We start from the raw sequence: 13,668 nt of genomic DNA on the forward strand, positions 1-13,668 counted from the left end.
TAGCCCCTGATGTTCCCTCCTATGACAGAACAGGAGGGGGCCTAGAAACCGAGTGATCTTCCGGGCTCCGGGAGGAACTCTGCTTTCCTTTTGGGGAGGCCCCTCCTGGTGCTGGCTGCAGTCTGGGGGCGCATACTCCTCTGGTGGGGTGTCTGTGCAGTGTGTGCGCCGCACCCCAGCAGGACCTCTGTCTCGTCATCTGGAAACTTTCCTGGTGGGTGGGCCCCCTTCCCAGTGAACTCTTGGTTGGCTACCCAGGGCCTAAGTGCATCTGGGAACAGCCCGAGGTCACCGAGCACCGCTTCCCTCTGTAGAACCCCAAGGAGTGGACCAAAAAGGTCATCAGGAACATCGCTTGCTCGGGCAAGTTCTCCAGTGACCGGACCATCATGGAGTACGCCCGGGACATCTGGGGCGTGGAGCCCTCTGCCCTGAAGACCCCGCCCCCCAGCCTCCCCAGGGATTAGGCCTCTGCCCTCCCCCTCGGGACCAGAGGCGTTTGTTTTCTTGCTGACTGCCCGTTTCCAAGCACTTTGCGAGCACCCTGCTTTTTTTCAGTGCTGTTTCCGGGACGGCCATGGGGATCCGGGTGGTGGCTTTCGGGGGTTGGGTTGGGGGAAGATGCTGAGGTGAGATGCTCCCCCGTTTCCTGCAGGCAAGCAGGGCCCACAGCACTGAGCAGGGCAGCTGGCCTGCTGCTCTGCCCACCTGCCCCGTGGAGGTGGGGGAAGGTGGACTTGTCTGCTGGGCTCCCCGCAGCCTTGCACACGCCTTGCGTGAGCTCGTTTTTAGTTCTGAGCCTCTGGATTCTGGGGTCCGGCCAGGTAGCCGTGGTAAAGCCTGGGGCAGTGTATGTTTCTGCAGCACCTCGTCCAGTGTGGCCCCAGTCCTCCCTGGCCCAGCTCTGCCTCCTGGCCATGCAGGGAGGGTCCACTGTGCTAGGCCATGTCCTCATAGCTGCTGTGTGGGCACCCAGCCCGGGGTTTCCAGATCGATCAGATAAAGAGGCCCCAGGACAACTGAGAGTGACACTGGGGACAACACCTGTGTCCAGTGTCTAGGGAGCTTTGGCTGGGACAAGGCTGGCTGATGCAGAATTCGTTTGGTTTTGCTTCTTCATAAGGTTTTTCACAAGGAAATGAAACTAGCTGAAGCCTTTCCTTGTTTTAGCAACTAAAAATAGCACTTTTGAAGTTTAGTGCCTGGGGAGGCAATGCTGGGATGTTCTCACCTGGCCCTGGGCACCCAGGTGGGGTCCCCACCTCTGCTGGGTGAAGCTGAACACCCAGCCCCGCTGCAGATCTGTGCCCGTCGAGTCCAGGAGGGTGCGTTTCCGGTCTCACAGGAGGCCGGTCTCCCTCCTCCCAGCAGCATGACAACCTGGTCTGGAAAAGGACTGAGTGGGCCCAGAGAGGAGCCCACTTTCCATTCTGCCCAGAGAGCAGGCTGGTGCTGGGGAGGGCGGGTGAGCAGGTGGGAAGGACAGGGCCAGGGAGCAGGCAGGAGCTGCGGGCGGAAGCTTCCGGAGGCTGTCTCCTCAAATGCTGGACCTGGGTGGCACAGGGTCCTGCCCTCATCCCCATCCTGACTGCTCACCTCAACAGAGGCGTGGAGGTCTGTGGTTGCATCCCCAGCGCCCTCTGCTGCCCGTCCCTTAGGCCGAGTGTAACCATCACTGTGCCCCTCACTGTCACTGCCTCATGTGAGAAACGGATTAAACCTTCCTGCTTGTGCTCAGTTGATCTGGCCTCTGTGTGTCACTCTTGTGCCCAGGGCAGTCCATGTCCCAGCCGGGCTAAATTATGGTCCATCATTCCGGGACTGAGAACAGAAAGTTCTCTCACCCCCAACTGCATGTGGGGCTTAGAGCCACGAGTGCCTGAACCGTCAAACCCAGCCACTTGGAAAACTGTCTCCTGGGTGCTGGCATTTTTGGTGTGAATTGTACTGTTTTTTTGCACCCATCTTTTGCCACCCACTCCTGGTCCTGGGAAGTGGAACGCCCTGGGGACCAAAACTCCTCCCCCCGACCCCAAACTGTATGGCTGCAGGTTAAATCAAGAACCCAGAGGGATGTGACTCGGGGCCATTGTTACCCAAAGTACCCAAGAACGCCGTGGACCCCTGCTGGTGGTGGGATGTGCGAGCCGCCCCTTGGTTGGGGGCACCTGAGATGCACATTCCTGGTCTCAGGTCTGGGGCAGCTCCTGGGACACATGCATCTGACGACCACAGTTCACAGCTGTGCACATCTCTTGCTGTTCCTGACCACCGACTGTTGTGACCCATTAAAGGGTCAGTCCTAACCCACAGTGTAAGCTTAGTCGCTCAGACCGAGGTAATAAGCTGAGATGCCACCAGGCAGAGATGTGTGGACCTGATTACTAATTACCTGACAGCTGACAAGGGCGGCAGCTACCAGCCCCATGATCCCTTATGCTTCCTTATCTTCAGACGGTCAGACACCTGTAAAAACACTAACAGCTTGTATTTTTACTTTATAGCCTACCTTATTCCGCACCCCCCAAAAAAATCTGAAGCAACTTACATAGACAAAATTTTAAGAAAAACAAGATGCAGACTTGAGCCCAGGCAGAGCAGGCCAGGTCTAGACGGCCTCATTGGTCAAGACGAGCTGGGGATGTGGCTCTGAGCTGCAGGGCCTCCAGGAGCCTCAGTGACTGAGAAAAGCATGAAGGGGCTGCCCTGGCCAGGCAGGCACTTCATGCTTTAGTTACATGAAGACGGTGTCAGGTGGGGATGGGTGTCCCAGCTCTGACGGAAGTCCAAGGAGACATGAAGCTGGGGGACGGGGTGGGGCCCTGCAGGCCGTGCTCACACCTGAATTGGATACCGGGAGTGCAGAGCAAACCCGTCCAGTAGAAGATAACTGACAAACTGACCTCAGGAGGGTCTGTTCCGTTTCAAACCCGGTTTAAGAAAGACATGGATTTTCCAGATATAAGAATCACCGTGGGCAGCTCTAAGGTGCTTCAGAAAGAGGGTGTAACCTGCTTCTGGGCTTCCAGCCAGGGCATAGCTGCTAACAGGCCACAAGGGGGGCAGGTAAACAAGCCCCTCCCCACCCTGGGGAATTCCTGCACTGCTGAGACTGGAAAGTGCCAGAGCCTGACGATCTAGGGGAGGAAGGCCTGCCATCAGGAGAGACCTAGGTGGACTGAAGTCCTCCGACCTGGGACAAACCCTGTACTGCACAGCTCGAAGCCCCCTTATTAAGCCACACACCCTGTCCTGCGAGAGAGGGCACTTAGCGGGGAGGTGAGAAGTGGGACAGCTGGCAGGCGCTGGCTGGGAGCGGCACACGTGCAGGGGAGGCTGGTTTCGCAAAAAGCCAAACAACAGAAGCGCCACCACCAGTGAGTGAACAGGGCAATGCTCGCGGGCCAGAAGGGTCCCTGGACTCCAGCAGCCTAAACCCCACCACCTGTCCATCAACACGGCAACATTCAAAGAGCTTCTTAACTATAAGGTTGGAAAGGTCACCTGCGTAGGCCTGGTTTTTAGAAAAATGCCATCTGCTCCACCTGGAGAAGCCATCTCCACCTCCCCACCGTGAACATGCCTTTCCCCAGAGGTAACGCCCCTCCGTGCTGGGCCTCAGTGTCTGGAAGGAAGCGGGAAAGAAGGGCCCATGATCCTTGGCCAACACCACCTCCCATATGGTCGGGTCCTGAGAGTGGCCTGGGACTGTGGGTAGGGCCTGGGCTGGAGGCGTCACTGAGAAAACAGACAGACCACCACCACGATTTTATTCTTAAATAAATGCTCAGTCTAAGGCCAGGTTAGGTAGACAGGTGGGTGGAAATCGGAGGAAGGCAGACCACGGGCACCTCCCCCGCTGAGAGCAGTGGGGCCGCCCAGGGAGGCAGGGACACCAAGGAAGGCAAGCAGGGTGCACAGGGCTGGAGGGGCTGATGGAACCACTAGAGTCCGTTCTGGGAAGGGACAGAAAGAACCCAAGTTTCCCCACATTCTCGAGGGTGGTGCCAGAAAGCTCAACGTGGTCCCAAGACCCCACGCCTCCTGCCCCAGGCTCCTGGTGCCCAGCTCAGGAAGTGTGGGATCAACTAGCCGATGGCCAGAAAGCTCTGTCACTGTCTTCCCAACAAGACCTCAGGTTGAGTGGCAGCAAGAGGAACAGAGGGCCACATGCCCGCCCCCCACGCTGTCCACAGAAACCTGTGCTCCCAGCCACCAGGGGCGGGCGCCTCAGGTCTGCCAGGGCCTCCTCTGCCTGGCCCGCTGGCATCCGAGTTCTCTCTCCAGGCACATCTCCAGGGTGCCGGGCTGGCCGGAGGAAGGGGGGGACAAGGGAGACATCTTCATGCTCCTTCAGGTGGCGAGTAACACTCAGTGCTGGCGCCCTGGTTCCGACTTCCCCAGGAATTCCCTGGACCAGAGGAGGAAACCTGTCGGCCAAACCTCTTGAGACCAAACCTGAGACCCCACCTTCTGTGGTCCTCCTACAGCCCACCTGGGGAGGCCACAAAAGAGCCTGGAGGACCACACTTCCGCTCAGAAAACCCCGTGAGTTAAACAAGCAGGGCGCCAAGGGCAGCGCCCAAGTTAAGTCCCGACACACAGGAGCAAGGATGGGGTCACTAACTGCACCCCGATGTTGGAGCCATTCTCTGGTCTACATTTTATGTAATGTATTCCTTTTATGAAGAAAAACCACAGTCCCAGAGCAAACCCATACTCATCACTGTCCCCTCGCAGCAACCCACATCCGTGAGGCAAGAAACTGCAAAAGAACGCCCCTGGAACCTCAAGGGCGAAGTGTGACCACTCGGCACACACCTCACCGAGGGCCGATTCCAGCACCCCGGGCTCATCAGAGGCCCCCCAGCCAGGACGTGCGGGCTGCCTGCACCCTCCAGCGGGAGGCAGGGAGTGCCTGGTCCATCCAAACCCTTTGCTGTGCCACCAGTGCACCCCTCATCCTCAGGCTCTGCGCCCAAGCTCGAGATGGGTGCCCGGGGTGGCAGCCCACGTCCTGGCCCAGGATTTCGGCCAGCGCAGTGCAGCCAGGGGCACAGCCTCCCTTCCAGAAGCAGCTGGGGACAAACAGGCCTTTGAGGAGCTGGCCCAGACCTGCACCCCCCCGTGCCCCACACACAGGAGCAGCAACCTGACGGGCCTGTGGGAAGGGATGGAGGCCTGACCCAAAGCAGCTGTGGTGTCTGCTGCACGACCTGCACCACAGGGAGATCACAGCCCTACTGACGGTGGGGACGGCCCAGGAGGGGGGCTGACACTCCTGACCCCTCACTGTGACTCGGCCCCGAAATGGCTTTTGTAGCTGCGGCCGCACACGCCTGCCTGAGCCATCGCCACGCAGGACGGCATCGCAGGTGAGAGGAGAGCGCCTCACCTCAGGATCCGTGGAAGCTCAGGGCTCTTGTAGATGTACTTGTGCCTGTAGCCAAGGTCCGAGTGGAAGGGGATGAATTGAACCTTGAAGTCTCGGAAGCTTCGTGACGGTGCAGCAATGTTGTAGAGCTGGGGGAGGGAGAGGCGGGTCAGCGACCGGGGCCTGGGGGTGACCTGCCTACTGGCCTCCCCCTGCAACAGACAGCAGCCCATGGCCACTGTCTCCAAAGAGCAGCCCAAGCCCCCCATGCACAGAGCCCTGCAGCCTGCCTCGCCCACAGCAGGGACCCTCAGGGCCACCACTCAAGACCCTCTCCATCCTCACGCCCGTCTTGCAGACTGCCCTTCCTCAGGGGCCTGCAGCACCACAGAGAGCCACCTGCTACGGGATGCGGTGGTGGACTGAGTGCCAGGAGCAGCCCCGATGGCTCAGTCCCTGGGGCTGGGTGGGCTGTGTGCCTCAAACTTTGCCGTGTGCGTGGGTCAAGGCCCGCCAACAAGGTGGCTCAGGACCTATGCCACCTCAGCCCCCTCCTCGCAGCCCGGGATGGCCAGGTCATGTGCCCGAACCAGCTGGAGAAAAGGACCTGGCCCTCGCACACCTGCCTCAGGCCTGGTCTGATGTGGCCTGGGCGTTGCGCCCTCTAGCAGGCCAGCGCCATGGCCAGACAGTGCTCTCTCCCACCCTACCCCCACCTACAAATTTAATCAGGCTTCCTGGCAGCAAAGGCAAAGCAAATACAGCAAAAGCAGACACAGAGGCAACATGGCACCCTCTGTCGTCAGTCCCATCCCAGAGGCAAGAGAACAGGTGAGAGTTCTGTACCAATTCCAGCCGCTGGGGGAGAAGGGTTCTTTCCCTCCAGCCAGTAACTGGCAAACCCTCCTGACTGAGTCCCCTGTACGGGGGACCCAGGAGATATTCGTTTGCTTATTTTCACATTTCCTTCTGGGGCGTCATCAGCTGTCCAGCCCCGCCCCGACCCTGCTGCCAACCTCTGCCCTCTCCCTCACAAGGGGCCCTGCCAGCAGCAGGACCCTCCACACCTGCCTGGCCTAGCCTGGACTGAACATGAGTTTACCCGACGCCCGCCGGACACCCACCTTTCTGCCAAGCTGGAAGGGCACGACAGGGTCGTCCTCAGCGTGCAGGATGAGCAGGGAGCAGGAGATATGCTTCACACTGCAGGGAGGGAGAAAGGCGCTGGACTGGCCCCCAGGAGGAGCTGGGGTCTCCTGGGCTCCCAGTCCTGCCCACAGCAGGGACCTGGCTTAGAGAGCGCTTCACTGTGGTGTGGAACGCCTCAAACTGGGCATTTTAATAGAGAACTAGCATTTGATTTCTTAGATGTTTCCATCAATATCTATTCTAGATGACAGGTGTCAGTCAAATCTAGAGATCAATTCATTCACCAAATCGGGTCCCTGAATATTTCCTGGAAATTAAAAATTATTTTTTTTGCTAGTAGACTATTCTTAAAAAGTTACAAAACAACATTTACAAACTAAGTAATTTAGGTGGGCCAGGAAACTCACTCAAATGAACTTTACTGGACATCTGTTGGCAAAAGAGCCACCCTCTAATTCATCTTTCGTGTAAATGACATTTAAGGTCACTCCTGAGAGTTTCGAGTAAATTAACATTCTCAACAGGTTCACAGGATCCTGTCCTTCAGCAAACCACCTAACAGAAGGACTGGATGGGCCCGGGGTCTCCTAGGCGCCCCTCACTGGGGTCTCACGGGGAGCTGCTGGATGCAGCAGATACCTGTTGTTGGCGATCCCATGCTGATCTGGGGACTTCACGAGGGCAGCCCCGGGGCAAGCCTGGCACCTGGCAGGACCAGGCCTGGGGGCGCACCGCCCCTCACAGGCCCAACTCTGGCAGTCTGCAACTGCTGCTAGCGGCTCGCCAAGTTCACCCGCCCACCACGTTCCACTCCCAGGGTGCAGGGCTGCTGGTGTGCGAGTCACGCTTTGACGGGTGACATGTTTTCTGGACTTCCACCCACGAATCTGCTTCGTAGCTTCTCTGACTCTGGAGGCCCCCCTCACATGCTGTCACCTTACCAAATATTTGGGAACAGACCTGCCCACCAAGCTGGGGCTCCTGACTTCCAGTGGGTGAGGGCCGGCCGGCCCACCAGCACTCACACAGGCTCAGCGGGGGGGCAGCCAAAGGTGGCTTTCTCACCGTTGTCATTTTTAGAGGGAACCCAGTCTACTCAGATAACTCTTCTTTAAAAAGTGTAGATTTTTAAATGTTAACTGCATATTCAGATAAGGATTTTTCCTTTTCTTTTTTTTGAAGAAATTAAACCCCATGAAATTAAGATATCACAAAGATAATGTCAGCAGAATCTGAACGTTGTTCAAAGAAACAGTCCTTAAATAGAACATGTAACTGCTGGTTCACCTCAGAGAAATACTTTTAATATTAAACTTCGTAACATCTTTCCATAACCAAACACAAAACCAATGGCTGAGGCAAAGTCATTTTTTGAATAACAGTTACTATTACTGCTTTAATACCTGTTTAGGAGTTCTGGTTTTGACATAATTTTCAAATAAAACAGCTTTATGGACCAAAAATATGTTGTCTTCCTATTTCTTTAATCTAATCCTACAGTCTTTCCACATTCCTGGTTCTCGTTCTCTAACTGACATTCCCTTTACAGAGATGTGTTGCTTAGAAAAGATCCCTATGTATTCAGAATCCTATCCTACTTGGTTAACGTGACTCAAGACACTTATTCTGGAGGTTCTTGGGGATTTTCTAAATTCTCTTCCATGGTACTCACTTTTCATCATTTGCAAACTGAATTCCACTGCTTGTGATGGGATCAAGGAAGAACCAGTCAAACCCAGGGAAGTATCGATAGATCTGGAGGCAACATGTGGACAACAAGCAGAGGATCAATTAAAACACCCCCTGCAGGGCTGAGGGTCCAGACAGAGGTGCCGTGTGCCCGGGGGTCACTCCTGCTTCTGAGCAGGCTGACCTGTGGGCCCCCTGGAGCTGGGGGGGGGGGCGCCCCTGCCCTTCCTGACCCCCGCCCTCAGACTCCCTGCTCAAGAGGCCCCCAGACCGGCTGCAGGGGGGCTGCCTGCAAACAGGGCTCCCACACCTCAGACTAGGAGACCAGGCTTCCCACACACAACAGGCTGCCACCCCCAAGGAATGGGGTCCGTGTGGCTCGGGAGAAGAGCAACATCAAAGGAGACCCAACAAAGGACTCTTCTGTCTGCAACGGAGCAGCATGAGGTCGGGTGGGGCCAACACGGCTCCCCTGGACACACGGAAGCAGTGGGAGGAGGAAGAGGAAGAAACAGGGTACAGAGGACCCTCCTCTGGGCCTGGCCTGTAAATGGAGGGTCCAAGGCCTCGAATCTGGCCAGTGACGGCCCAACAGCATGTAATCCCCACCAGGGCTTCCCTGGGGTGCCCACCAGCTCCACTCCTGGGGAGGCAGCCGGGACAGCGCCCTCAGCCTGCACTGAGCCCCATGGGCAAGCAATGCCAGGGGGGGCAAACCGTGCCAGGGGGCAAGGCCTCCTGTGGGTACAGCCACCCTCAGGCAACCTGGCAGTGACCCCATCCTTCTACCTGGCACGAAGTTATAAACATCCTGAGCGGCTCTGTAGTCAGGCCAGTGACCAGAACTAAATGAGAATTAACTTTTAATAAAGTTTGTATTCATTAGACTATTTAAATAATTTTATGATATTTAAATTTATTTATTATACATATTTACTTAGTCATTTTTATATTTTATAGCAATTATTTTCATTATAAAAATAAGTCCATTTTTAATAAGATCTGTACTTGCCACTGAGAATGGATGGCTCTTAGCTTCTTCACGGATGTTAGTAAATGGAGATTCCAATATGAGGGCATCTGGAGGTGTCTCTAGATAAACAAACGGGGAACTGGGAGGTGAGCAAGAAACCCCAGTGAGACACAGTCCTCCACTCCCCATCCACGCACCCTCCACAGGACAGCGGAGCCCGGCCCCTGGTGAGGCCCCGCCAGCCGCTGGCGGATCGGGGGAGGGCCCTCAAGGGTCTGCTCAGGCCCCCACCTCAGCACCTTGCTCTCGTCTCACTGCACGGCACGTCCACCACCACCCACTTCACGAGAAGCCCCAGGGCCTGGAGCACAGCCGGCTCCCCAACGCTCCACCCGCCCACGGGAGCCGGGCCATCCCCACGACGTGTGACCCCACACGAGCCCCTACCTCGCTCACAGAGGCGCCGCACCAGGTTTGTGGCCACTCTGGAAAGAAAAAAAAAAGTTCAGCTGAATTATGACAAAAATTGTTCCAGATGAGATCCTCCTAATACTCAAAGGTGACCGAGGAAGCCGGGATCTGCGAAGTGACCAGTGGGGTTTTGGGCGGGGGGAGCACAGATGCCCCAGCCGTCAGCCAGCCCCTCCGACAGGGCACCTCCATGTCCCCGAGGCATGCACCTCACCTGGAGCAGCCCCTTCAGGCCACACAGCGGCGCCCCAGTTCACACCCGGTCCGTATGGGTGGGAGGAGGACAGCAGGGCCCAGGGCCGCCCCGTCGGCAGGGAGGAGGCTGCAGTCTGCCTGCACAGCTCCTGGGGGCGGCAGCACTTGCAGTCTGCCAGGCCTGGGGGCCTCCTGCCTTCCCGGGACCAACCTGGGCGGGTCCCATGCAGACACCCAGGGCAGGACGGCCTGCTCTCCTGTCCAGGTTTCAGTCCCCCCGTGAGGGCAGGCCAGGAGGCCCTGTCCCAGGCACTGCCCAGCCTGCGGCCCCAACCCGCCTGCGGCCCCAACCCGCCTGCAGCCACCGCGTCCAAAGGAAAGGCAGCAGAAAAACAGCAGGTGCTGGTCTTGGGCTCCTTTAGAAACACTGGCCCCTACGCCCGTGGAAGCGATGCAGGCGGCTCACGTGGAACATCGAAGTGCTTCCTGTCTTGGCAGATGGAGGAAGGGAACCACCGCTGCTGCCTACCCAAGTTCTTTGGTGACGACGCCAAGCGTGGGCTAAAGGGCCCACCGTTTGCAAACAGAACCAAGGCCCTGGCTCCTGGGCTTGCTGGGCAGCACATATGTCCTCAGCCAGGCCAAGGGAAGCCCGAGTGCCCTGTCCCGTTCTGCTCGGACCCACCTCCTCAGGGCACAGTCCCGCTGAGGCGCGCCTGCATCCTCCCTGCGGAGGAGACGGCACGGCATCTCCACGACTGCTGTTGTGCCTCCCGTCACTTCCTGGTTGAGGAGCTGAAGTATCTCAAAGCCCCTCGTGGTCTCTGCGGTGCTTCATCCCCTGCCCCCATCATAGCACTAACGGTGCTACAGGTTCCAGAGGACTCCGGGGCCCCTAGGAGAGCCTGGGCTGGACAGTTGCCCGTGAAGACCTGCTCCTGCAAAGGCCACGCGGGGAATTCTTACCCAGTGCCGAGGGAATGGCCCCAAATATACACAGGGTTGTCTCCACTTCGCGCTTTGATCCAGTCAAAAACATGGAGTGCGTCGTACGTCATGCCCCGCTCCGACGGCGTTCCTACTGAGTCACCCCAACCTGGGAAAGCAGCAGCAAGAGGAGGACGACACATGCAGCCCAGGGGACCTCGAGGGGCAAGCCCACCTCCTCCCCCTTCTCAGCAGGAGGCCCAGAACGTCTGGGGCCTCAAGGTCTCGGCCAAGCCAGCTCTTCTTCTCCCACCTCCTCAGCTGTCACAACCTCTGAACCTAAACGGCCATCCACCCGCCCTCATCTGAGTCTCGATGAGCAGCTGAGCAGACGGGGTGGTCAGACATGCAGACCCCTGCCGGCTCCAACATCCGGGGCTTGGCACCAGGATGAGGCACTGACAGGCTCAGCCAGTGAGAGTCCAGTCCACCCTGGGGCCCCTGAGCCCAGCCCTGACTGCATGGCCCAGCTGTGGTCCAGCTGTGGACAGGCGTGGAGAGGCCCCCAGACAGGCAGATTCCAGGCTCAGGGCAACTCTGACCCAGAAAGGAAGGGGCTTTTAGCATCCTGTTTGCTTAACAGAGGAAAGCCAACTGTCTCGGCCCCTAAACCTTGACCTCCCAAGGGACCTTCCCTCCAGATTCTCAGAAAAGTCAAGTGTGACTGTCATTTCCAGCAGCTCAGCAGTGAGTCATCATCAAATGATCTGAAAGCACCACAAGGCTCAGAAAGAGCAAGTCCTGCTACACAAGCAAAACCCAGAGGCAGGGGTACCACAGGCCACCTCCCTGGGGCATCCCAGACCCAGATTAGGGAAGGAGCCAATGTCAGGGACAAGGCCAGTGTGAGGGCTTGGGGCACTGGTGGGGGAAGGGACAAAGAGACAGGGAGAGACACAGAGAGACAGAGACAGGGACAAACTCTTGTTTGGCTTAGAAAGGCAGAGACTCAATGGGAAATGAAAAGAGGAAGTGATAGATGGGATCTTACTTCTGTTGCAAGCACCAGGAGGCGAACAAGGAAAAGGCCACCCCCTCACTACCCTGAGGTTCCAGCGGCAGGAGCAGGAGGAAAGGATGGGCCTCATTTCAGAGTTTCTCCAACCCAGCTCCCTCCTCCTGATGGAACACTCTTCCACAAAAGAACCATCCCTCACCCTATGGTCGGCAGAATAATGGCCCCCAAAGATGTCCATGTCCAACCCCGAAACCTGTGCCTCTGGTACCTTACACGGCAAGGGGAATGAAGGGTGCAGAAGGAAAAAGGCTGCGAATCAGGAGACCCTGGGATGGGAGATTATCCTGATCAGCGTGAGCCCCAAGTAATCACAGGGTCTTTATGCTCAGAAGGGAGACAGAAGTCAGAGCCAGAGTGATGCAGACTCAGGCCACAGGCAAGGAGTGAGGGTGGCCTGGAGAAGCTGGAAGAGGCCAGGAACCTGACTCTCCTCTGGAGCTTCCAGCCGTGCCCACACCTTGACTTATTCCAGTGGCTAACGATTTTGAACTCCTGACCTCCAGAACATCAAGATAATAAGTCTGTGCTGTTTCGAGACATTTACGTTTGTGGTAACTTGTTGCAGCAGCAAGAGGAAACTCTTCCAAAGTTCACATCCAGGTGATGTCAACCGGCTCCTGAGTCTGTGGATGTGGACCCCACCCCCTTACCCCCAATCAGGGTGAGCTGGACAAGAGGCCTTTAGCCCTTTGACCTCTCCCGCCAAGGACTGTCCAAGGCACACACTTGCCACACAGCTGCTCCCTGACAACACAAAGCATTTTCCTCACGCATCAAACTGTGGGAGGCTAGAAAGAAGAAATACTGAGGGGCGAGAAGATGAGTCTCTCTCTTCCCCGTCTCCATAACGTCAACAAAACCAGCTGTGCTGAACATGAAACGTGTCCAGCTGTGGGGAAAGCCTGAGTCCAATAAAGAAAAGACAGTACTTTCTACTTATAAAATGTGGCTGACAGAGGGTGTGTGCTGGGGTTCCAGGCACCCTACAGGGGCGGATGCACGCAGGACACACCTCCGAAGACCCTGACCCTCCAACCACCTCCACGTGCTCACAATTGCCACAGGTCACGGCAGAGCTGCCAGCCGCGCAGGAGCCTCTCAGAGCAACACCTGCATATCCCACACCGACCTGGAGGAAGCGGGGCAAGTACGGAGCCCTCACCTCTGTAGTCAAAGGTAACCACGTGGTAGCCAAGGGAACTCAGCACCTGGAAGTGAAAAACAAACACCTGGGCAACATGGCTCTGACTAAACCCACTAAACCCAAGCAATTCCAAGTGACTTTATGTAATTTGCCAATTTCTGGCATATGATCTACAAAGTCCTTTCATCCCGATCTTGGAAACTATCCCCAGAGGCAGCAAAATGGGAAGCATTCCATGGGGAGACGTCCATAACAGGCAGTGTTAAAAAGATCAACAATGAGTATTAACTCAAAATTATTAGGAGGACCCCCTTCTGTTCACGCATCCTGGAAAGAACAGCCAGAAGCAGGAGGCAAGCAACGCTCCATCTGTCACAGACCGTGTGGGTCACACCCCATGGGCACTGCTCCATCCATCTGTCCACTGTGTGGCCCCTTCTGTCTGTCATAAGCTAAGGGCACCGCTCTGTCCATCATAAACTGTGTGCCGTCCTCACCTACCTTGTAAAGCTCCACCCGGTGGTCGCCTCCTCTAGATCATCAGGGAAAGGAAACAAGCATGGCTGTTAGTGCATCTTCTCGGAAAGGGGGCCCAGGATCAGCACAGCAGCATCTGGGCCCTTAGTGCCTGGTCCCCAAATCTACACGGGAGGCTGATGGACAGGTCA

At 56.9% G+C, this 13,668-nt stretch overlaps 2 protein-coding genes across 2 annotated transcripts in view; one reads left to right on the forward strand and one right to left on the reverse strand.

Moving 5' to 3' along the window:
- PYGB (glycogen phosphorylase B) overlaps nt 1-1,742 on the forward strand; it is a 49,945-nt gene extending 48,203 nt beyond the window's left edge. The window contains exon 20 of the mRNA XM_024752698.1: nt 315-1,742. Coding sequence (XP_024608466.1) covers nt 315-467 — 153 coding nt within the window. The 3' untranslated portion in view covers nt 468-1,742. The remainder of the gene's footprint in view (nt 1-314) is intronic.
- A 2,011-nt stretch (nt 1,743-3,753) lies between these two features.
- Nucleotides 3,754-13,668, reverse strand: part of ABHD12 (abhydrolase domain containing 12, lysophospholipase) — a 68,316-nt gene continuing 58,401 nt past the window's right edge. The window contains exons 7-15 of the mRNA XM_024752685.1: nt 13,502-13,532; nt 13,019-13,064; nt 10,818-10,947; nt 9,633-9,670; nt 9,225-9,304; nt 8,196-8,278; nt 6,499-6,577; nt 5,396-5,523; nt 3,754-4,411 (exon numbers count right to left, since the gene is read on the reverse strand). Of these exons, the coding sequence (XP_024608453.1) occupies nt 4,372-4,411; nt 5,396-5,523; nt 6,499-6,577; nt 8,196-8,278; nt 9,225-9,304; nt 9,633-9,670; nt 10,818-10,947; nt 13,019-13,064; nt 13,502-13,532 (655 nt within the window). The 3' untranslated portion in view covers nt 3,754-4,371. The remainder of the gene's footprint in view (nt 4,412-5,395; nt 5,524-6,498; nt 6,578-8,195; nt 8,279-9,224; nt 9,305-9,632; nt 9,671-10,817; nt 10,948-13,018; nt 13,065-13,501; nt 13,533-13,668) is intronic.

The sequence above is a fragment of the Neophocaena asiaeorientalis genome, unplaced genomic scaffold (assembly GCF_003031525.2).
Source record: "Neophocaena asiaeorientalis asiaeorientalis breed wild unplaced genomic scaffold, Neophocaena_asiaeorientalis_V1.1 scaffold528, whole genome shotgun sequence".
Classification (NCBI taxonomy): domain Eukaryota; kingdom Metazoa; phylum Chordata; class Mammalia; order Artiodactyla; family Phocoenidae; genus Neophocaena; species Neophocaena asiaeorientalis.